This window comes from Perissodus microlepis, chromosome 20, assembly GCF_051167445.1.
Source record: "Perissodus microlepis isolate ML-2025 ecotype Zambia chromosome 20, ASM5116744v1, whole genome shotgun sequence".
NCBI classification, from domain to species: Eukaryota; Metazoa; Chordata; class Actinopteri; order Cichliformes; family Cichlidae; genus Perissodus; species Perissodus microlepis.
The window spans coordinates 9,192,096-9,216,786 of NC_140480.1; the positions used below are offsets into that span (position 1 = coordinate 9,192,096).

General features: G+C 41.3%; 1 protein-coding gene and 1 non-coding gene across 3 annotated transcripts in view; one reads left to right on the top strand and one right to left on the bottom strand.

The window, feature by feature from the left end:
- The window catches only part of mtcl2 (microtubule crosslinking factor 2), an 85,871-nt gene extending 67,665 nt beyond the window's left edge, over positions 1-18,206 (top strand). For both annotated transcript variants that reach the window (XM_084918218.1, XM_084918219.1), the window contains exons 12-24: positions 334-447; positions 599-829; positions 1,044-1,160; positions 1,241-1,408; positions 5,865-6,017; positions 6,629-6,745; positions 8,234-8,298; positions 8,422-8,584; positions 8,723-9,319; positions 9,440-9,707; positions 10,183-10,401; positions 11,509-11,948; positions 12,221-18,206. In XM_084918218.1, the coding sequence (XP_084774344.1) occupies positions 334-447; positions 599-829; positions 1,044-1,160; positions 1,241-1,408; positions 5,865-6,017; positions 6,629-6,745; positions 8,234-8,298; positions 8,422-8,584; positions 8,723-9,319; positions 9,440-9,707; positions 10,183-10,401; positions 11,509-11,948; positions 12,221-12,355 (2,787 nt within the window). In that variant the 3' untranslated portion in view covers positions 12,356-18,206. The remainder of the gene's footprint in view (positions 1-333; positions 448-598; positions 830-1,043; positions 1,161-1,240; positions 1,409-5,864; positions 6,018-6,628; positions 6,746-8,233; positions 8,299-8,421; positions 8,585-8,722; positions 9,320-9,439; positions 9,708-10,182; positions 10,402-11,508; positions 11,949-12,220) is intronic.
- A 6,186-nt stretch (positions 18,207-24,392) lies between these two features.
- trnaa-agc (transfer RNA alanine (anticodon AGC)) lies at positions 24,393-24,465 on the bottom strand. Its single transcript has one exon. It is a non-coding gene; the product is annotated as a tRNA-Ala (tRNA).
- Positions 24,466-24,691: the final 226 nt, after the last annotated feature.

The window sequence follows — 24,691 nt, forward strand, 5'->3', positions numbered from 1 at the left end:
CCAGTGTGTGTGTGCGTGTGTGTGCAGGCTTACAGCAGCTCGCCACAGTTGATGTGTGATTTAAAGGCTGTTGTATCACAAACCTACCGTAATATGGATTAGGATGCTCACTCTTGGCTGTTTCTTACTTTTTTCCATTTGCTTTCTTGACCACTTACCTCCCATTACAGTGTCCATTTATCTTATTCATCATCCTTCTCTTTGATTGCTTACTTTCATCTGTTATCCTACCAACATGTTTCCCTTTCAACTGCGATTGCCATTCATTTGTTTGTTTGTTTTCCCCTGCCTCCTTTAATGCCTCCTCACTCCTCTGTCCCGTCTTCCATGCAGCTCAGCGATCTTCAGGTTCGGCTCTCAGAAGCGGAGGAGTCGGTTCGAGGAACTCAGGAGGATCTGGAAAAAGAGAGGCAGGGTCATAAAGAAATTGCTGTTAAACTCACACAGGTCAGTTTGCACCCTTGAATACAGTTGATTGTCTCAGTGATCTGTTCTGACTGGATCTAAAGATTTAACAAATTATTTAGGTGTTTTAAGAGAATGAATGGGCATTTGGTGACTGCTTGGGCTACTGTGTGTTTACTGTTGTTTCTCTTAGCTCCAGGAGGAGCATCAGAAAGCCATGCTCCGACGAGACTTCCAGCTGCAGAGTCTGGGTCTCCAGGCGCGGCTTCAGAAGAAGTTGTGGTGCCAGGAGAGGACTCTGCTGGTCCAGGAGTCGCAGCACCTCAAACAGGCCCTTTTACTGCTCAGCCTCAAACTACGCTGCTTCCTCAAACAGTGGAGGCTTGGCTGCAAGAAAGACACAGAGTGGAAGGACGTCCTGGAGGTACGAGGGAGTGGAAACTGCAATCTGTGGAAGCCGGTCCATAGTTCAGTTTGCCGTTGTTTTGAGCAGAAACATTTATTTATATGAAGCTTATCTGTGTGTAATTTCTACTTTTTCTTTAAAATTTCCAAGCTTCAAGATTTAGCTTCAGGTTCCCTCTAAAATACTGGAATATGTGATCTCAGATGCTGCTGTTCTGTGATTGGTTCTTTAGATAAACAGCCTGAAAGATCTCTACCTGCTACTGGAAGAGGAGAACCTGCCGAGCCCTACCCACCAGACTGACAAGAGAGCTCCTGCAGACGAACAGCCACTCAGCCCGACTATAAAGGTCGGACAAGTGAAGCTTGTGCACACGCGCACACGCATACTCGCACACGCTTACGTGGATTACTTGTGTTTCCCTTGCAGTCGAGCGCTGTGAGCAGCACTTTGGCAGACCTAAAGGTCGCGCTGCAGGACCTAAGCGGAGAGTTGCGACAAGAGAGACAAGGCTCACAGGAACTGACTCAACAGTTCGCAAAGGCCAAGGCATCATGGGAAGTGGAGAGGACCGAACTAAAGAGCCTCATAACACAGGTAAGGAGGAAGAAGTGCTGCTGCTTTAAAGAAGTTTCCAAACTGATCATTAGGACGCTAAACAAAAACGTGTTAATGAGGTCCAGTAATACAGAAAATGCATCGTAACGGTTCAATTTTCCTGTCCTGTAAACAGCTGGTTTAATTTCTACTGCTTGGAGTGCAAATTAGACAGATGGTGGCATTTAACAGTCATGAGCTACTCATGCTCAGACTGTTGAGTAGAGCGAAAAGAATACTGAACAAGGAAAAAAGTAGTGGAAGTATTAGGTGTGGGTGAAATGCCCCCAGGTCAAAATGAACTACTTCTAAATCTGAGTGATTTCTGTCACAAGCATTTTGTATAACCATACAGTTATTGTACACCAGCTGGGCCACGTGTTGCTTTGAAGTGGCCGATAGTCTTTTTGACAAGTGGTTTTTAAAATTAACGGCATCCTAAGGGTTCAATTTCATCTTCTCCATCTGTCGCATGTTTTGTGTTTGTCCATTTGAGCTTTTTATCCCCCACGCCACCCCACCCCACCCCACCCCACTCCACTCCACTCCTGCACCTTTCTGTCTTGTCTACAGGCAGTAAGTAATGGTTTTAATGTCTCCTCCCCCTTCTCCTCTCTCATTGTCTCTCCGTCTATCTCATAACAGCAGTCAAGGTGGTAATATTGTTAATTAACAGCCTCTGAGATAGAACATTGGCTGTGTGTTACCGCTCAGTAATTGAGACGGAAAGAGAAGGAAGAGAGATAAATGAGAGGAGACGGAGAGGCCTCTTAAAGTTAAGCAATTAAATGGTGAATGGTCCGTGCTTATATAGTGACTTTTAACCTTAGCTAGGTTCTACAAAGCACTTTACACACGGACACATCTGTCATGCTCTGGCCCACAGAGGACAATTACTATTATTTTGGTCCTGATCTAAGTTTGCAAAAACTATTTTCTATGTCCCGATGCATGTGGTAATTGCTACCCGGTTATAAGTTAAATTGTAAACGGTCATTAAATTACAAATACAGTTTGGAAATAAAGTCCATCACACGTGCAGTTTTCTGTTAGAACCTATAGAAGCACACTGTGATTTCAAAGGCATCTACAGAAAAGCACCAAACTCCACATTTGACCTGAAATGAGATTAAAATAATGCTTGATTTGGTCCCCGTCTGTAAAGAAACAAAAGAATCCAAACAAAGATCGATGGAGGCATCAATCATTGTCATGATGAGAGAGATTCGGGTCTCGCGCTGGTGTCCAAGTCCTCTGATTGGCAGCTGGAGATGAGAGCACTGTGACGTAGATGCAGGTTGCTTCCCAAGAACAAATTTACTGCCTTAATCAAAGATTGACTCCACCTGGCTTTGATTCATTACGGGTGAGGCAATTTATTGCATTGCATTTCCACCTTATGACAAATGTTCTCAGAATGACAAACGAACATCTGTGCTACACATTTACACCCTTATTCCCCTTCCTGCCCTTTACAAACAAAGTATGTGTTACCCTGGCTGAGATGCCACAGCTGGAACCAATCTCTCCTCAGCCAGCAACACACACTGTAAAGTATGCCATCAATTTGCCTTGCATGTGTGTGAGTGTGAGTGCGTGTGCGCACATTCAGCACCTAGTCGACCACATCAGTGCCAAGGCTTCCTGGCAACACGCAGTGAATCATCCAGCTGTTGCTTCATTGGACGAGTCAAGTCAATTTCAAACTCCGTCCTATCTGTCAAACAGCTTGACTGCGAATTAAATGGTAAAATGGTAAATGGCCTGTATTTATATAGCGCTTTACTAGTCCCTAAGGACCCCAAAGCGCTTTACATGTCCAGTCATCCACCCATTCACACACACATTCACACACTGGTGATGGCAAGCTACATTGGCTTCGCCATTCAGCGTCAATACACAAACACTGTCAGCGAAGTAGAAAGCATATGCAGAACCCCGAAAGCATGCAGGACAACGCCGTCTCGTTTAGTTTTTTTCTTAATCACTCATCCGTACTGACTGACTGTAGGGCACGTTATGAACACCTGCGATCTCCGTGATGACAGAGTGCACAGCGGGAAGCTCTGATCGCTCGTTCATCAAATCTGTTGAGTTCCCTTCGCTCTTGCCACTCAAAAGCAGGTGCAACTCATAAGTAAAAGACAAACTGTTTTGTTTTTTTAAAATAAGACATCCAGCCTTCCCCTTAGCTGATCTGTCTAAAACAAGTCAGTGTAGCTCCTCCTACTTTAAAGCCCCACCCCCAAGGCAGATTTATTTTTTGCAGTCAGAGGGTTTGAATAGCACATGCTCACAGACATCACGTAGAGCCAAGAAAAGAAAAGAACTGTCTGAAATATAACTGAGAGCAGTCTGAAGCCTGAGCTTTTGGCTTTTAGGCATTACTTATTCTTATTACAGAATCTGACATCAGTATATGTAATTACGGCCATATTTATGAGCTTAGAATTCGGTAGAAAAGCATCATAGGTTCAAAGGTCTGGTTTGATTCTAGCAACAAGAGCTGTTTGGTGGAGAGGCTTCTTTGCTTTGTTTCCATGAGTGATGTCAAACAGTCCACAGAGACATCAGTTAGTTTAACAGCTGATGGCTGGTTTAGGATAAAGGTAATTATTAACAGATAACTTTGCTGTTTAGTAAATATGGAAATAGCACATATATACACAGTGAGGCCATTGTTGTATTTCTGAAAATATTTGCTTCTATGAGCAGTTACACATGTTCAGACTAAATATTAAATGAAAAAAAAAAAACCATTGAATAAAACTGCTCAAAAGCTGCATGATGAATGTGTGAAATGTGAAGGTAAACAATCTTATACCAAAAACGATTCTTTATGTATGATCTGAAGTATTTTGGGGGATTCTGGTTAATAAACCACGATGTAGTGATTTACACATTTGCCTACCAAGCAGAACATATGTGGTGTGATCCTGGGAGGAGGCACTGATCCCTCTGGGGCTGCATCTGGTCTAAAAAATAAATAAATGAAATCTTCTAAATTAAACATGCAGAGCTACCGGCTGCATGGACCCCTTGTGAATAAAGGAGTGGCTGAGAGCAGCTCTCTCATTCTCTGATTATTAAACCAACTCTGCTGTTTCATTATTAAAGTTTTAGTTGAATAAATTGAATTTGCTAACTTGTGGGTAACGAGTCATGAACCAGATGGCTCTGATGCACCAGTAAATGCCAGTCATCCTGTAAAATAGCCTCCCCCTCACCGCCTCAGTAGTAAACCTCGTTAAGACGTGGGGCTCGTTAGGCCGTCTTCATCATTAACAAGAAATACTACTTTGCGTTGGAGACATGGAGTTGGGCTTAGCATGTGCGATGGCCTGACAGTTCCATTAGCACCATAAACGGATGAATTGAAGGAGGATTGATAGGTCCGGAGATGTGTGGGTGGGTGCGTTTTGTGTGTGCGCCTGTATGTCAAACTGATGGGACCGGCAGTGTGGTGAGCTATGAGGCTCAGACAGAGAAAAAGAAGAAGCAGGACTGCTCATAAAAATTTCAAGCTATCCCACCTACAGGCTCCGTGACAGAAGGCCAGATTTATGGAGAGTGAAAAAAGGGGTGGTAGAGCTCAAAATAGAGGGTGAGAAAGCTGTGGAGAGAGGGAGAAGAGGTGAGGCAGACGGGGAGTGGGGTGAGAAAGCTTTAGAGAGGAGGAGAGAATGAATAGCGGGGAGGAATTCTGACAGAAGCGATGGCAACGGAGAAATAGAGGTGGATGAAACATGGAGACACGCTGGAACTTCCCAATTGCAAATCTCAGTGTGGTCAAAATGAGTCACAGTTTGAATCTTGACAAAGACCATTAACTGTGTGTGTTACAAAGTTTGAACTCGGGGAAGCAGCAGACTATCGTCATTTTCATTGTTTGCAGCTTACTAGAAATAGCTTCTTCTTGGTGAATCACTGACAGGTGCCCAGAGCTCACAGATGCATGTGGGGAGCAAAGGCTGGCCCATGTGGTCCCATCCAACAGATGAGCCACTGTAGCTCAAATCGCCAAAAAAGAGGTTTTGATAGAAAGCTGTCAAAATACACAGTGCATCACAGTTAGTTGTTTATGGGTCTGCATGACCACAGGCCAGTCAAGGTGCCCATGCTGACCTCTTTTTACTGCCGAAAGCACCAACAATGGGCAGAACCGGACCACGGCACAATGGAATAAGGTGATCTGGTCTGATCAAGCAAATTTTCTTTTACATCAGATAGCTGCTTTGCCATGCTTGCCTGGTGAACATCTGGCACCATGATGCACTATGGGAAGAAGGCAAGCTATCAGAAAATCCCAGCGTAGTCGGGATGGAGTGTTGAACGGCTCTGGAGTGTATTGTTACTGAGAAAAGGAGTAGTCACCATTGCCATTTTATTATTTCCCTGAACTTTGAGGAAAATCAGCATATTTTGGTGCTTACTATGTCTCCCTCTGACTTTCCAGCTCGAGACCAAAGCCAGCAAATCAGCAACAGCCATGTCCTCCACTGACGCACTGGACCCTCCAGACCTAAAGGTGGCACTGAAGAGGGAACGCGAAGAACATCAGCATCTGCTGGCTGAATCCTACGCAGCAGTGATGGACCTAACTAAACAGGTAATGCCTGAGAAAATTGTTGAGCGATGGTTCCGCAATAAAGGATTACAAGAAAAATATTGGATGTAACCTCAGCTATATGACTATGATTAGCTTCCTGGCAGACTTCATCATTGGCTCTGATTCAGTCCCTGATTGCTTTGGCTCAACCACTCCTTCTTTCACTTGTATCTCTTCCTTGCAGGGAGTTTGAGAGATGCAGCCCTACGAAATGCAAACATTCTTATTTAGATAAATAAATATGGATAATTATTAGTAGTGTTATTACATCATTTAATTTTCCATTTAATATTCCTTTTGTTTTCTTTCTAACTGGTGTACAGATCAGTGTTATTTGTTATTTCCTCTGAAATTTACTTAGTTGCTTTATTGCTTTATCTGCACAGTAATACACAAATGCACAGCACAGCTGCTGTGAGTGTGTGCATGTTAAATATAATCTATACAACTACTTTCGTATGCAAAGTCGGTGACCAAGTTAGGTTGCAAAGTAAAAGGCAAGATAATAATAATAGAAGGAGACTTTCACATAATTTCAACATCACATCCAGTTTGTTTCCTCATCCACCTCCTCTCGCCTTTCTCTTTTAACCTACCTGCGGACCAATCAGCTCCAGATCGGTGAGAGGAACTGGGGCAGAGAGAAGCTGGAGCTGCTGGAGAGATTCAGCCAGGAGAGAGCTCAGTGGGAGCAGCGACTGAGAGAGGCCACTGCGCAGCAGGGGAAGGTATGATGGGTGGGCTTGTGTTAGGGAGAGAAATGTCAAAGCTTATCTTGTGATGATAAAATCTAAAAGGACGAAGGTGCGTGTCAGAGATAAGGAGTACACTGATGAAGTATTGATTATTGCCTACTTGTTATTCCGACTTCTCAAAGAACTTCAGTTTTTCTTGCAAGCTGTGCAGCAGCTTAAATGTCTTGTCAGCTCTATTTTTGGTATCAATGTTTTAAAAAGATGTCTTTCGGAAACTAAGTCCGCTCATTTATGCTGAGCAGGTCATGTTTACCGCCGAGGCTTAAAGTTTAGATGACTACATTTGGCATCTTTGGGGTTGTTATTTTTATCTCAGACAAGTTTGGTTGATTCCGACTTTAACCACACAGCTGGTAATGTCATGATGTGAGTAAGGAGAACCCTCACTTGTGTGACTGCCTTGCCGTGGTTGAGCTGAGCTCACCGGGAAAACATAGTCAGTCATATCTGCTGATTATACACCAGCGCAGTCACTGCCAAGCTCCTGCAGCATGTCTGGGAAAGGATGATGGGGGATTGCATCAGTGGTCATTAAAGGTCTTTTCTTCAAACGCACAGGCAGAAATTAAAATCCAGACACACAGACAGGAGCCTGTCATCTGTGTTTAGTTTTTTTTGTTTTGCTTTTTTGTTTTTTAGATGTTTAAACTGGTGTGTCCACTCTTTCTTGCTCTCTTTGCTTTCTAACATCCTGGTATTCATTCCTCCTCTACAGCGAGTGATCCTATTTTATTTGAAACATGGCGTTTTGGAAAGGACACAACTTGTCTTTTTGTTTTATTTTTTTTACATGCCTTTGTCTAAATCTCCTCAGTGTGTGTGCACATTTGTGTGTCTGTGTCGCACTCTGTCAAACGCAGACCTCACATGCTTGTGTTACAGTGTCAGAGCTTTCACAGATTTCTCACATTTGGTTTCAGTGCCGCCTTTAGGCCAGTTTCTGTAACGATTACTAGGATTCTTTTTAACATTACATGATAATTAAGTCCTCTTAGAATCACATATTATTTATATATTTAGAAATATATTTGGTTTTCCCTGCCTTGCAGCTGAAAGTGAAAATCCACCGGTACATCTGTACAACACATCACCTGCAGAAGTCCTTTTTTCCTTCCTCCCACTGTCTCTCATTTTTATCTTACCCATGGTGTATTAGCTCCTGAGTGTGAGATCACTCCTCAAGTGTAAAACACACTGACTCAGCATTACCTTCTGTGTGTGTGTATGTGTGTTTGGATACACTTTGCCACAGACATATTATACCAGACAAGGTCTCCGCTTTCTCCTGTCAGAATAACCTATTGATGTCTTTTGGGGTGTGAAAAAAAACTATAAATAAAGAATGTTACAGGAATAATTTGTGTAGATGATGCAGGTTATTTAAAGGCTAATAAGCTCTTAAAAAAGCAGATCCAGCGAGTTCCTTTTCACTGACAGCCTGGATCTCCTTTCTTCTTAAAGTCGAAGCCACCGAGCGGTGAATCGTCTCCGGACTCAGTTGTTGCTAACGGAACAGGGTCACCAAGGTAACAATAATAGATCAATTTCAGCTAGATCATCAATTTTAGCCCATTACTCTAGTAATTTAAAAAAAAATGATATCAGTGTGTTATCTTGATAGCTAAGCATAAGTTCTCTTGTCTCATCAGCTCATTGGTGAAAAGGATCAAGTCCACGTTAGAGCTGGAGTGCTCGGAGGTCAACGGAACAGCCAATCAGGGGGAGAAAATACAGCTTGCTGCCCCGCCTCTTTTCATTCCCTCTGATCTGGGCGACAACACCAGAAAAAATTGGACCTGCCTAACCAATGAGGTTAACAGCTTATTTATACAGAGCTATGGAGCTTATAGTATATTATTTACTATATTTACCTAATTAGCTGTATATATTGTAATGTTTTAGCCAAGTAAGTAGAAAGTTGTCTTATTATTCTCTTGTCTCTTGTTTCAGACCCCTAAGATTGTTGACACCTGTAAAACATGGGATGGTCCCAGTGGCTCCTGCAGTCGAGTAGGATCACAGCTGGACTTGGAGCCTGTGCAGAGGAGCTACACTGCTCCAGACCGCACCGGCATCCGGATATACTACAGCCCTCCCACCGTGAGACGCACTGATCACTGGAGAAGGAACCAGGAGGCCGAAGAGCCAGAGCACACTCAGAATGGGAGCTTCTTGCTGGAGGTGAATGGCTCAGATGCTGGCGTAGCTGCAGTGGAAACCCTGGACATTCAGCGTCAACCTGCATCCTCCTTTTCGTCCTCCTATGAGCAGTGGCTGAGCTCCCTGTCCAACCAGCACAGGGAGCTGTTGGAGAGCAGAAGCAGCTGTATTGCCAGATCGATGCCCAGCGTCATCAGTAACACGGTTAGCGGCTCGGCTAACAATGTGGTTGATGGGATGTCGCCCTCTTCTCCTTATCACACCCTGGAGATCGGAGAGATTTCAGCCAATTTAAGTGACGACATGAAGGAAATGACCAACTGTGTTCGACAGGCCATTCGCTCTTCATCTTTGGAGAGAAAATCTGGCAAGGAACCTGGGAGTCAGGTAATGCTTTTTATTAAGGTTCTCAGTTAGTTATTAAAAGGAAAACAAGTTTGTTTTTTGATTTCAATAGGGGTTCACTTTTTTGCTTGTTATCAATAAATATTTATTTTCTCCACACAGGCAGTCGCTGTGTCCACCAGGTCCACACAGACTGCAACCCAATACGTCAGCATTGGTCTTCAAACCGAGAACCTTCCCAGCAGCAGAGGCACCGGGTTACATTCCAAAGTCTGGTCTCCTCGTCCCTCTTCAGGAGCCACTTCCTCTTTGGCATCCGCAAGAACTCGGCAGATATCCACATCACTCGATAAAGTTCACAGCCGCATCGAGAGGCCGTGCTGCTCGCCCAAATACGGATCACCAAAACTACAACGCAGAGTGTCTTCTGGTAAATTTGTTTTATGATTATTAATGTCCATCCATCCATCCATCTTCTTCCATCTTCTTATCCGGGTCGCAGGGGCAGCAGCCCAGACCTCCCTCTACCCAGCCACCTCCTCCAGCTTGTCCAGGGGAACACCAAGGCGTTCCCAGGCCTGCCGAGAGATATAATCTCGACAGCATGTCTTGGGTCTGCACTGGGTCCTCCTCCCAGTGGGACATGCCCGGAACACCTCACCCAGGAGGCATCCTTACCAGATGCCCGAATCACCTCAACTGGCTCCTTTGGATGTGAAGGAGCAGCGGCTCTACTCTGAGCCCCTCTCGAATGGCCGAACTTCTCACCCTATCTCTAAGGGAGACGCCAGCCACCCTTCGGAGGAAGCCCATTTCCGCCGCTTGTATCCACAATCTGATGATGATGATTATTTATGTACACTTTTCAAGTTTTGAGATGACTAACATTGTTGCCTTGTTTTTAGGCTCTACCTCCAGACTGGATGGGGCTTCCTCCTCCAGAGACCGCAGTCTATGGAGCCTCCAGCAGAGACCCATTGGTGGTGGTGGAGGCTCAGCCTGGGCTCGCTCCACCACCACCCGGGACAGCCCCGTCCTGAGCGGCCTCACTGATGGCCTCTCCAGCCTATTCAGTGTCGTGGAACACACTGGGAGCACAGAGTCCCTGTGGAGGGGTGACGTAGGTAAGCGCTTAACAAACCTACACATACATCAACTCTGTGATGGTCAGAAGTATTAAGTGCCAATAAAAACAGTCACTTTAAAAAAAGGACACAGGGTTATGTAGTCTTGTTAACTTTTAGTTTTACTGTAAAACCAAATTAATACAGTTTTGTGAACAGATTGAGATGTCAGAGAAAGCAGGAGTACCAGCTGGTTGTTAAGCTGCATCAAAAGATATTTTATGTCTTTCACAGTAGAAAAAGCACAAATGAGAAATAGTAAGAGTAAACTCTGCTAACATGAGTGCAGTTTTAAAAAATTTTTAATTTTTTTTTTAATTTTTTGCCTGTTTTTTCCTCGTCACTTGTTACATCATACATTATCTCAGGGAAATTTACACAGAAAGACTTTACAATATAACAATAGAGAGAAATGCTCCAGTTGCCATTAAGCAAATACTTGGCAACAGTGGCAAAGAAAAACTCCCTTTTAACAGGAAGAAGCTTCTCGCTCAAGGAGGGGAGCCATATATTTTGAAAGACTGATATTTTGAATCATAAGTACGTAACACTCAGTCCATAAAAACATCTGTTAAGTTAGAACTTAACTCCCTCAAAGCCGTTATTCAGAGAAGGCGTGTATTTGCTAACAGCAAACGTTTTAAAGAGCAGCTTCTTCCCAGAACTTTCCCAGCTAACATTTCCACTGCACGGAAAGTCCCAAACCGAGCTGCTTCCCTTGTAGGTCTCCTTCTTATCTAAAGTGAGCACATGAGCACACTGTAGCTTGTTAAAAAGTAACTCAGCAAACATCCACTGCAGGAAAGAGGCAAGATAGACAATAGTCACCTGTAATAATATTAAACAGAAATGTTAAAAAAAAAAAAAAAAACAGTATGCAAGGAAGGAAAACCTCAAGTGTGAAACATGAACCTTCTATGTCTAGGAAGAGATGTTAACGTTTGTATAAATGTATTACTAGAAAGGAAAAGGAGTGCACAACCTTTTGTTGTGAGTAGTAATTCCTGCTCATCACATCTTGAAAATGTTTTTAATATCAAGCACGCTTCTAGCTATCAGCTGATCCTGTTTAGTGACATACCCATTGTTGATCTCACTTTGCGTCAGGACCAAGCCAGACTGCCAGCCCAGCTCGGCACCTTCCTGCCGCAGGAAAACCCTCGGGGGTGGCGGTGTGTGGATCAGACCCCAGTTCTCAGCGGTACAGTGGCGTGGTCCAGGAATTCTTCAGGAATGTCTGCAGCAGCCGTGGCCCTGGAGGAGCCCCCCTGTCTGGGGAAAGCGCCCAAAGAGAATCTCTCGGCAACCTTGGAAGTTTGGGTGTCTTGCCGGGTTTCAGCAGCGTTGATGAGCCCAAGCCAGAGTGCGTGTCGATGGCTGTTGGGGGACTTGGCACGCTGGCTGGGTTGGGTGGAGGCAACGACAGCGTGACCAGAATCGTTAATAAGAGGTTTATGAGACAGACAGCTGGGGAGGAGATGATCAGCATCATGGGAGGAGGCAAGGAAACCATGAGCAACGCCGTTGCTGCTGGATCAGGGACAGAGGTGAGGTCCATGTAGGATACCTTGGTGTTGCTTGTTTTAGACCAATAATAAAAGCTCAAAGTTTCAATGTTGTTTTTTTCTTCTTCGTTTAATTTCCAAACCCCAATATTTTTTTTCGGAAACATGCAATCGACACAAGGCTAAATTTGCCTCGGTACAGTTTTAACACTTTAGCTTAATTAAAAACTGTGCACAGCATGCAATAGGAAAAACATTCATACCTCCATGTTTGGAGAAATAACACTTCCATTTCCAATCTTTCCATTTCCCAGGATGCACCCTGCGACTGCGCTGCCCAGTCTGCCTGCTTTGCCAGACCATCAAGAGCATCCACTCGTCACTGCAAGCACCGTCCACAAGAGTCTTTGCCTACAACAGAGGAGAAGACGGACAGCAACAACGAGTGACAACACTTCTGCCGCACGCATACGTACAGAAAGCAAACAACGATTCTTCACAGACGCTACTGCCATGAAAACACTCACTGTTGTCACATCACACACCCCTAAAACCTGCCATGTAGGCACACTGCCAAACGTAACACACACACTGATAGCACACTGCATAGACTGCTGAAAAAAACCTACTGCCACATGCACATAAAAGAAATCACACAAACACACCGAGCAATGCATCAGTTGTCTTGGACTGTACCATTCTAATGCCAAGGACAGGGGGACTAAAACTCCTAATCAGATCTAAACAATACAAGCTACCAGCAGAGCAGAAAAGACACATGCTTTCATACATAACTGAACTAACGATGACCTAAAGAGACGCTACAAAATAAAACAAAGATGTCAGGACTGGAGCTACTAAACACCCCATCAGATTTGCACAATGACAGGTACTACAACAGAATGGAAGATCCAACTTGATGACATCAACCTGCCACCGTGCTGTTGAGCAAGCAGCCATTAAGATATAAAAACAATCAAGGTTAAGAAAATATGGAATGAAAGTGCGGATGTTTCTGTAGGAGACATACAACCATAGACAAGATATTCTTCACAGAGATATTCTGCATAACTCTGAAACCATCAGTCTCCAAGATGCAATCTGGTTAAGAGCTGTGATTTCTCCAGAGATGGTACCTGCAGAGACAGTTACTCACCGAACCTTGTCATAAACACATGAAATTATCCCGCTTAGATTGATTAGCACGGTAACATTCCAGCGAGTGTCTCCAACATGGATCTAAAAAAAATTCTGCATCTGTTTTAAGTCGAGAACTCGTTTACGGCGTTTCCTTCCTAAAGGAAGAACTTAAAGACTGTTGGGCTGCATATCTCAGCATGACCGCACTTATTGCTAGAAACTTCTTGCTATAAGTGATTTCAGAGACGACCTCCTACTATTTTTTGTTTCTTAGCAAACCTAAGCAACAAAAATACTCTTAGGCTTGGTTTCCAAAAGAACTTTGGCCACAAATACGAAGAGATTTTCTGGCATTGTAGCCATAATTTAAACCTCATAGATTAGCGTAGGTTATTCTCCACAGTCCAGTTGGGAAATTATCATTTGGTTTGACTCTTTTTCCGCAGGCAAAAAAAGTGCCTGTTTCTTATTATCGAGATCTACCTTCGCTGATGTCAAGATTCCTCCTTTAACCTTTCAGTGATGGTGTGATGAAGACATGGTGTCCAGTCCTACAGCACACTTTCCCAACACATTTCAGTTGGTTACACTAACTGGGGACCATTCCAAAGTCTAAGAGCATGGCATCAGATAGAAATGCACCAATTACAATTGACCTTTTTACACCTATATTCGGAGCTAATAGGCCACAGACGGAGGCAAAACCATCACATTAAATGCATTCCATTTTCCTAGCAAAGCAAATCCAATCCATCCATATACTAACTGCTGGGTTTTGGAAGGAACCTTTCGATAAATCTTTAAAAACGTGATATTGAAGCAGCTTCAACAGTAGACTAAAGAATCAGTGAAACAGTGTAGCTGGGCTCAAACTGCTCACTGTCTTTTCTGCATTCCGTTTTTTTATTTGAGGTCATGCTAGAAGTGTGTGGCTGTCATGTTTTCTGGTTTATTAGTTCATAAATCCCTTTCTGGTGAAGGGCAGATGTTTTAAAATACCCTTAACCTCCTTTGCTCTCTGACACATGCCTACATTGCATTGTAAGGCTGCACTGGTGACGCAGTGTAGAAACCCATACACGTTTTTTAAAAATGTAGCATAAATGCAGTTTTGTAAACAACAAACTATCAGCAGCACTGACATTTTTTACTCATCATGAAATAATTTCAAAGATTTGTTTTATTTATTTAGTATTCGATTTTTTTAAATTTAAAGATATATTATTAATTTATACATATATCACCTTTTTCCCCCTAACTGACAGTTACAACAATGTAAAATATATTTCTGAAGGATATATTTGCATCCTTCATTCGCAACAGAAATATCAAGGAGTGATACTTTTTAGTGGATTGAACATTAGAAAATAATGTAATTTAATCATAAACATATTTGGCAGGGTTTTGAATAACATTTTGGTTTTTTGGCTTTTATCTCTGGGTTGTTTTTTTTTTTTTTGCCATGTCTTTCTTTTTTCAATCAATAAACAGATATTCAAAGTGCCTGTCAGATCACTTATTAATAGTCAGCTCACACCAAAACTGGACTCTGTTAAAGAAAACTGCAAACCCAGCAGGCCTTTTTTAAATGAATAGGGTTGTTTTTATGCATGTAATTACAATGCATAAAGTACTTAAACAGATGTAAGAGCAGAACTTTTATATCAAGGGTTATCTGCGCTGTATGGAGAGTAAATTATTTTTCTTTAGTTATGTTTATTTTTATGGATGTTTTACTGAAATTTTGCCGGTTTCTAGTCTTTCTGTCATGGTGCTACTCAGTCAGTGTAAAGTCTGCTCTGGACTTGCTGCCCTTTGACAAGGCAGTCCACTCAGTTTTCTATCCATCTATTCTAACGTCTCTTTCACTTCATGTTTGAGCAGTAGACCAGCGTTTCTCGGCTTCTAATGACTCAGCAGTTTAAAATAGGGCATTACACAAACAGTGCGTGTGTTTAAATAACACACCGAAGAAAACCCACAGTCTAAATGTTGCTGTCTCCTCTCCAACCCTCACAACTGGTACAAACCCAACTGCATGAAAGCAGGCGCTGCTTCAAAAGCTACGGACCCAATTACCACAAGGCTAGACTGATTTTTTTTCCTTTTTAACCACAGCATTACACAACATGCAGTCCTACCCAAGCAGTCTCATTGGATAAACCACTGAAAACTAATAACCCCGTGCATCCAAGTGCACTGAAAAGTCAAGCCTTTTCGACATTCCGTGACATTTCCATAATTTAAGGCTTTGCAGGAAGGATGCACTGATAGTGGAAATGTGTGCCAACAGCAATTTTTAGCATAAACGTCTGGCCAACTGCCGATGCTGACTCTTCATTATAAAAGAATAACTGAACTGCTGTAGACCTACTCTCCCTCACGCTGTCATTTTACGTCTATGAAGCACATACAGGAAATGAACTGAATCCTAAAACATATTCTTAATAAGAGAAAAGCAAAAGAAAGGGAGCAAGGCCTAAAAAGGAAAGATACTGGTGCTGTTGATCAGAAACATGACCAAGAATGATAAATAAATACTGGAAAGACTTGTGACATATTAAATAGATACCACAGGCTCCGAATGGCAAGAAAGTGAGGTTCGTGCAACTATCTATCGAAGTCCTGTATTACATTTTTTTCCAGTCATGAGGTTAAATATGCTTAAAACTGGCTTTGACACATTTGTGACTAAGTTAGCAGTCAAGTGACTAGCTATTGTACCCGCTAACTACACTGATGACTGTGTAGACATATTAGTAATGATGAGCATTGATAAAACTGCTGCGCTTCTTTTCCATTCAGTGAGCTCCTCATACGAGAGGTCTGTGTATCCATTAAAAAGGCAGAAGCTCTTACACTGTGGAGAATCTAACAGGAGCAGACTAAGTCGGAAATTAATCTCCGTGGCATGTCTGAAACGGCCACAAACCAGTGCTTAAGTCATCCCACAGTCTCCCCCACTAAACACTAGAATGAATAGGCTCAAACCACAAAGGAACTATTATCCTGCACTAATATGAGACTTTGCCACTATATCTTTTTTTTTTTTTAGACATACTCCACAGCTATAAAATCAATCACGGTCTTGGATCGGTTCTCGAAACCTTTTCCACTGAATTTCAGATTCCAGCACGTAAAAAGGTGAAAGTGCCATGGATGCCGTAAGCAGGACGGAAGACTTTGTTCTTTACTGAAATAACGCTAAAGCTTTTATTTTGAAACTCATGATGACACACATGAAACAAAATTTCTAGATGGAAAGTTTACCGGGATCTGTTCTACCTCTGACACGTGTCATTAAACACTTTGATTCGGGTTTCTTCAACATATTGATCATCATTGGACATTTTAGCCTTATAGTCTCATTGTCTTATACGCTCACTGTCCACAAGAAGGTAACTTTAGTGCCTTTCCTCTACAAAGATGTCTCGGTTCAATTAAGGCTTATTTTTCTGCAAATGTCTGGCTCCACCTAAGTACGTTCTGTATGATGACGCCACACATAGTTACACCTGGACTTTAGGTTAATCGTCTGAATTTATCATCTTGCGCATTCATGTCCGGCAGTTTCTAAATGACACGCAGCCTTAGGAGGGGTTTTTGTGTGCAGACCTACAGCTGAATGATAATGTGGACCAATTTACATTTTAGTTCAATGTTTTTTTTGACGGGCAGCATGACGTCCTGGCACATCTTCAAAGCACGTGCATATAACTGCCACGTTGCTGCATTCGCCAAACAACAGGGACTACTGGAGTTTTATGTTTTTCACAAAAATGCAAACAAATTAATTGGTTTGTGTTAATTTAAACCATGATAATAACTTATTGTATTTTCATATTTTTGCTATTGTATTTGATTTTTATTAGAACAAATACAAGATGCAGGATGTCAGAGCTGGACATGAATATTAGATGACATTTACTACGAACTGGTTTTCTATGAGCAGAACTGTTCACCGCAAAATGAAATGAATATATTTTACCTCTGGCCTGCCTAGATTATTTCATTGTAACTTATTGTAAGATTTGGAGAAATGTCTTCTGCCTTATGTTAAATATGATAAAAAAATAAATTTTCTTCTCTTGTGGTGCTTAAAGAGACAAATTATGATTGGAAAAACTTGTCATAAATGCATAAATGTCTCTTTTCATTAATCATTTGTGGGTTACTCAAATAAATAAATAACTTCCGGCAGGAACTACTTGGAACTATTTCCTCTGGTTCCACTGGCCAGATGTGAATTTCATTTTGAAGTCAACTGTCCCATGAAAAAATGAAACGTCTCCAGTTTCTCTGACTCTGACCTCCTCAGTCAGTTGTTTCTGCCTCTCCAGCCTTCTCACCTGCCAATCAGGTGTTCCTTATGCTCCACCCCCTCAGGTTATAAGCATGAGGCATTTCAGCCACTACAGAACAGATTTGCAGGTCACACATCACCAGCCATTGACAGATGACTTCTTACAGGTTGCATGATGCAAACTGCAAGTCTTATTGTTCCCTGTGTGTCTGTAAGCCTGTCAAAGCAACGTGTTTGTTTTTTCCCCAGCTTTTTTAATCTGTTTCCATTTAATCTGTACCATCTGTTCTTATGATCATTACATGCTGGGAATCTATACGTGAATATTAAGCTGTTCATAATGTTGGCTAAACTATTACCTAGAGACTGCCTGTATATTCGCTTTATATAGCCTATACTCTTGTCTTTTTTTAATACTGCTTGATTCTTAAATAAAAGGGGAATGCTATGAAAGCAAAATAAAATGAGTACACAGTAAGAAAACATGTCCCTTGTATTGCAACTTGAAAAGAAAGGTCTGTACTCTGTCCTTACTTCTTTTTCTTTCTTTTTTTTTGAGAAAAGCTGAATATCAACAGCTGATCTGAGCCAGGTCACTGTGGACGTATGTAGCTCTCTCCCTTTATAGGCCACACTTGAGCATTTCTTCTGTACATAGAAGCATTTTCAAGCTGATGGAGAATAAAATGTGGCAGCAAACATTAATAGGAAGATGAGAAAATTTGATCCAAGTTGATTTTTAAAGGGGTTGGTGATTTTTTTTGTTTTATCCAACCAGTGTAGCTTGTAAAACATGACATTAAAACTGCCTCCTGTTTGTCACAGACTTCACAAATAAATGTTTGTTGAATTTTAAAGGAGCTGTTCTCTTGTCGTGTGTACATTTTTTATTTATTTTTTTGTATACACATTTTGACTTCTGCAGTGTTTCACTGACACAAACTCAGTTGCCGGTAGTCAAGTGAGACAGAAGTAGTTTCACATCAAGTGGATCTTTCCATCTCAGTTTGTTTAAGTTTAGGCAAATTAAACCAAGTTAAGGTCAGATCATGCAATGCAGGCACCAGTGTCAAAGACATCAAGATGCCTGCATTGCATCTTGCCTGCATCAAGATTTATAAGATGTCTTATAAATGCTCACTGCTGCAGCTTTTGTCAATTCTACACCAGGAAACTAATGTCTATAGGTAAGGTCCATTTAATTTTAGTGGTTTGTTTTTAATGAACTGCACTCCTGGTTTACTTGAATGACTGGACCTGATATAAGAATTGTACTTGTTTATTGCAATTCTAGGAGTAAGAATTCAAATTGAAAAATTAAAAAAATCTAATTAAAAGATTTTCCAAACAAATATTTTAAGAATTTACAGAAGCAGAAAGGGTAATGTGAAACTTTGAACCCCTCACAGTATCTTGAGTTTAGCACATAAATGACACTATATTGTTGTTATTGTGTATTTTTCAAAATGGCACAACACCGGCTTTGCCTCAAAGTTATCAAGTGCTATTTCATCTGACCACACTGGCCATAAATGTCCAGAAGCATGCATATATATACATACACTCACTGGCCACTTCATTAGTTATATCTTGCTAGTACTGATTTGAACCCCTTCTGAGTACTAAGGAGGAAAATCCTCCATACCATTACACCACCACTAACAAGCCAAATCATTGATACAAGGGTCATTTAATTCATTTTATGTTGTTCATGCCAAATTGTGATCCTACTTATCCAAATGTTGCAGCAGAACTGGAGATCATGTTTTTCCTATTTTCCATTGTCCACTTTTTGGGGGATCCCATGCACACTGTAGCCTCAGTTTCTTGTTCTTAGCTGTCAGACGTGACAACCAGTGAGGTCATTTGCTGCTGCAGCCCATCTGCTTTAATGTTCTTATCATGCCTTTAGAGCTTTTCTACATGCCTTGGTTGTAAGTGCTTGTTTGAGTTACTGTTGCATTCCTCTCAACACTATCAGGAAGTCTGATCATTGTATGACATAAACTGGGCTTCTTGTTTTTTTACGCAGGTTATATAAACAAAACTGAATTGAAGAGGTGTACCTAAGAAAAATAAAATGATCTTATTGACATGCTTAAATTCATAAGTATTTATCATCTCTGGTAGGGAATGCAGAAGAGCTTTAGCAGTGCTCCATCTGATTAGGTGGACTGGACAGATGGTGTTTTGTTGAGACAATATGAAAGCTCGAATTATACAGGAAAATAATTAGGCAGCAGTTAACTTCCTGCTCCCTGTAAAAACAGCCAAAATCGCTTGCTAAACAACATAGCATTTGATCTAGTTTTGTGTGAAGCTATAAGAGTTTTATTCCTTTGTCTTTAAACCCCCATGTGGCTCTGAGTGACAATAACACTGTGTAGGTTGGAAGGAAATAAGATCGAATGAAATGTGAAAGTGATCAGAAGGATAGGAAGAAGAAAATATCTCCAAGGAATGGAAGAGGAACAACAAAGAGTAAAAAGCTCCTCAACAATGTGTGAAACAATCTAATCCAACAGAGTCTTGTTTGTACGACTAAAGCAGAGGAAAGTGATCGAAGATGGACTCTCGGGCTGCCTACAGCTTTGCAAAAGAAGATCGTGAGTGGGAGTAAGGAAGAAAGAGTGTTTCCTGTAGGATCCCTGTGAGGCTCTATATAGGAACAATTACGCTTTGAGTGCACTAATAACATCAGCACACTTTCATGCTCACAAGAATAATGTTAACGTGCACATTTAGCAGGCAGGTGTTCCATGTATTACAGTTTAGCGTGGTGACACATCAAATCCCCTTTAGTTTGGTCACTACTAGATTGCATTAACTGGAGGGAGACGGTGGTAGTGATGCTTGACTGTGATTGGGGGATTGGTAGTCTGTATCAGACAGCACTGCATGTTCAGTCCACCACCAGCATTTTGGTTCTTCATCAGGTTTTCCTCAGACTCCCTCCCCAGGGGCAGTCGGGTGCGCAGAGATATTTATGTAGTGGCCAAAAGGTGCTACTACAACTTCTGCCTTCACAACTTCGATCCACACTAGCTTATTTATACCAATACACAATCACTGAAAAAAAGACACATTTTATGCACACACTGACAAGATACCATGAATTATTATTATTATGATCAGCTTGCAGAAGAGCGCATAAAACAGAGTGAGGGTTAAATGGCTATGTCAGCAAGAAAGAGATTCTCCCTCGCAGTTTCTCAGTGAAGGACTCAAACATGGGCCCAAAAATGGAAAGTTGAACTTAAACCGCATCTTTATTGTTGGGAACACTCTTTAAAGAAATAAACATCACAAAACGAACCAAAATCACAAATGCGAAACTAAACACTAAACTGGACACTGGAATCTAAAACTAGGAGACTCAAGGGAACAAAAGCAGGAACTAGGCACTAGAATATTACCAGGACACAAAGGGAGAAAAAGAGCATGGAGAGGATACAACAAGACACCGAGCATTAGAAGACCAAGACACTAAATATAAGAGGTGAACAGGGTAAAGAGGAAACAGCTGGGAGACATGGCTGACACCAATTATGCAGACAAGACAGAGGAGAGCGAAACAGAATACACTGACATGAGACCTGGACCTTCAAAGTAAAACAGGAAATACAACCGGCACAGAGGCAAGAGTGAAATGAGGAGCACAGAAACCAAAACACTAGTAGACATGAACCATGATGAAACTACAGATTATTAGTAACAACAACAACAACAACATAAATTCAAAACATTGGGACCATGACAGAACCAGATTCAGGGGGGACAGCCATCTGCCGCGACCAGTTGGGTTGTAACTTATTGTTGGCCAAAGTGATAAATTATATTCTATTTTCCAAGATGACATACTGATTTGGAATGGAAGCTGTGGGTCTTTGCTTCTTCCTCTTCTCTTCATACTTTTGACATATCCCACCACTAGCTCGCCCTCTCCTCTTGCTTCGTTTTTGGATTTGCACAGACTTTGTGCAATTTTGTATTTAGGGCCAAATTTCCACTTGGAGGAAATGTTTGATTGTCTCTTACCGTGCAAGAAGGATCACATTAGCAACATGTGAAATGTGCACAAATACATGAAATAACATATAATTACATACGAACACACTGTTACCAAAGTCTCTTTAAAAAGTACCCCTTATCGCACCACGAAAAGAAAAACTGGATTTCTGAGAATGTAAAATTTAAAACACTTAATAAAACCTAACATAATAAAACCCTCTCTGCATCTTCTTACACTCACATGTAGTTTTTAACTTCCAGTTTATGTCATTTTAAACATGATAGGGCAAACGTTCTTACCTTCATCTGACACCATGCAGTCCTAGGACCATGTGCCAGAAAAGGATGCCCCACCTTCAAATCATGCTTGATAGTGACTCAAACACAGCATTGGACTGAAGTTTTAGACTTTTCCAAACACCCTGATTTGTTGGCAGCATTTCAGTTTACGTGTACTGGGCATGAGGGTTAAAAAAAAAACTTTCTGTTGCCTTGGGGCAACGCTGTGCTGTAGAGGGTTAATGCAGCCATCCATATGGCACCTTATTACTTCTGTTCCTGTGTACCATCATTTAAGATCCTTGATCTGCCTTGGTATACCTTTCAGTCTGATTTACTACCTCTTCCTCCATCTACACGTCCTCTAAGAGCAAAAACAAAGTAGAGAACAAGCACCAGCAGTCCTGGAGAAACAGGAAGTGACCTCTTTATAGCAACATTCGAGAACAAAGGAACCACTTCCTGTTTTGACCAAACATATGGTAGTGTGGGGTAGTGATTTTTTTTTAGTGGATAATTTATTTAGATACTCCAATATCTAGATTACAATCTGTTTTCTTTCATTCAAACAAATGATTTAATTCTGTTAATGATTTAAACTGTAATGTTATGGTCTCTTTTTACTTTCTTTCCTTAACACAGACACTCTTATACACAGTATGTGCATGATATTATTAAAGGGAAATTCTTCTTAGGTTTGCATACCAGATAATCAATATTAAGTTTTCTTCTGGTATAAAACATTACATATTGCCGGTTTTTTTGCCCTGGTTTGCAGGGTCACTGATGTATGCGGATTTGATGAGAATAACTCCAAACTGTCTATTATATGTTTGTATGAACACCAAGTACTTACAGACAGGTCTATTAAGATTTTTAATGTTTACTCCATTCTGCCACAATTTAAAGGGAAGTAATATACAAGACTAAAGTTTAGACTTCCAAGTGTTGTCTGCAAGTGTTGAATTCAATTTTATAGCTGCCCAAAAAGGTATAAGCAAAACAAAACCCAAACTTATTAAGTTATAAAAAAGGGCAACTGAGCATAATTTGTGAAGGTAAAAAACACCCACAAACAAGCAGAAACTGAAATCCTGGTAGAGCATTAAACTAATCATTCGATGTTATCCATGGGTCCCATAGTTCAGCCAGGCACAGAGTGCAAGAAATTTGCATCTGAGTATTAGAGACGTTTCCTCGATCTCTCCAAACCTGAGTAAATGGAGTAGTTGTGCAAAAGTTGCTGTAACTCTTAAACTGTTGATGCTTTATTTCGTTAATTACAGTCTGCGCAACAATCATGTCTCAACTGCTTTAAAATCTGCTGTGGTGTTGTTCAAAGACCAAATTCTAATACTGTTGTATTGCAATAACATGGGATCACTCTAAGAATACATTTCAAATTCTAAACCACAGCTACAATTTGTGAAAGTGCAAAAATAATAGGAGATAAACCAATTAAATAATATTTCAGCAAGTATAGATTTACCCATTTCACAACTTAGTACATCAGTTGATTCTGTGGATTATCCTTAAAACACAGTTGAACTGAGCTCAAAATCCCCATGCAAGAGTCAAAATAAGGTTTAGCTTTAACTTCAGGGCTGTTTGATTCCTTGTTAATCATACCAGCTCAGGCTGTGGGATTACAATAGGCCAAAACATCTAAGTTTGCCACATGTTTTTCTCTGACTTTGAAAAGTTAAACCTAGCAGTAGAGGGTTGGCTCAAACTAATGAACGGATTTAACAAACATTTGGGAGCACTGCAGAATCTGGATGTGCTGAGATTAATGATGTAGATTCCTGTGTCTGTGTGTGTAAAACAAAATAGAAAAACAGAAAATAGGTCAGCGTTAGAGGAAGCCTATGAGTTATTTTCTATATATCTTATACAAGAGCAGTCACAGAGGGGATGCAATAATGCCAGTGTAATATACTAATTTTTTTAATCCAAAACTGTAAGCTGTAAGTGCCTGTACTGTAAGTACAAGTGCAAAATAAAGTTATAGAAACATCCAAACTCCTCTTATAAAGGCACCTACCAAATGGTAGACCCAAACCCAGGACCATCATGCTGTGAGGCAACAGCGCTGACCACTGGACTGGACCACTATGCTGTTCGATTTTACATTCACTTTCAGTTCAGTCCAAGACGGTGGATGTTTACACTTCTACATAATCTGCATTCACAAAAAGCTCAACGGAAGGTCAAACACAATGAGATCCATGTCACCCGTACCACACAGCTCACTTATTATGAATTAAACTTACATTAATTGTCTCTCACGCTGCACGACTAAAGCATGTGGAGGATGCAGGCATCAATTCCACTACTACTCGCGTGCTAAGCAAGAGGTAGGGGGATTGAGTTAATCCCCCAACATGTTGTGACATTATAACACAACAGCGGTCATAGCTCACTTATGATAAAATAAAGTTAAATTATTTATGCAAGTTTCATCTACTATAACATAATGATAGAGAACTATAATAGCGGAATGTTTTTGTTTTGCAAAGAATGAAGCATGTGGAGGATGCGGGCATCGATGCTGCTACCTCTCGCGTGCTAAGCAAGCGCTCTACCATTTAAGTTCATCCCCTGTCTTGTCAATGACACAGGTTACATTCAACTGTATGTATGCACATATGTAAAACCATTACTTCAATCACAGGGGATATGTTTGTAAAATTGCATATTTGAAAGTTAAAGAGTAGGCCGTAGCTCTGGTTGCTTGGAAAGAACAAAGCGTGTGGAGGATGCGGGCATCGATCCCGCTACCTCTCGCATGCTAAGCGAGCGCTCTACCATTTGAGCTAATCCCCCTCCTGATCTGTGTTGCAGGTTACGTTCAAGGGCATGTATGCACATAAGTAAAACCATTACTTCAATCACAGGGGATCTTTCCATAAAAATGCATCTTTGAAACTTACAGAGTAGGCCGTAGCTCTGCTTCTCCAGGATTGATACCCTTTGATTATGGACAGTCCATCTGTTGCCTCCCCACTTCGCCTTCTGGGATGGACGTACTGATGTGTGGCCTCAGGTCAGA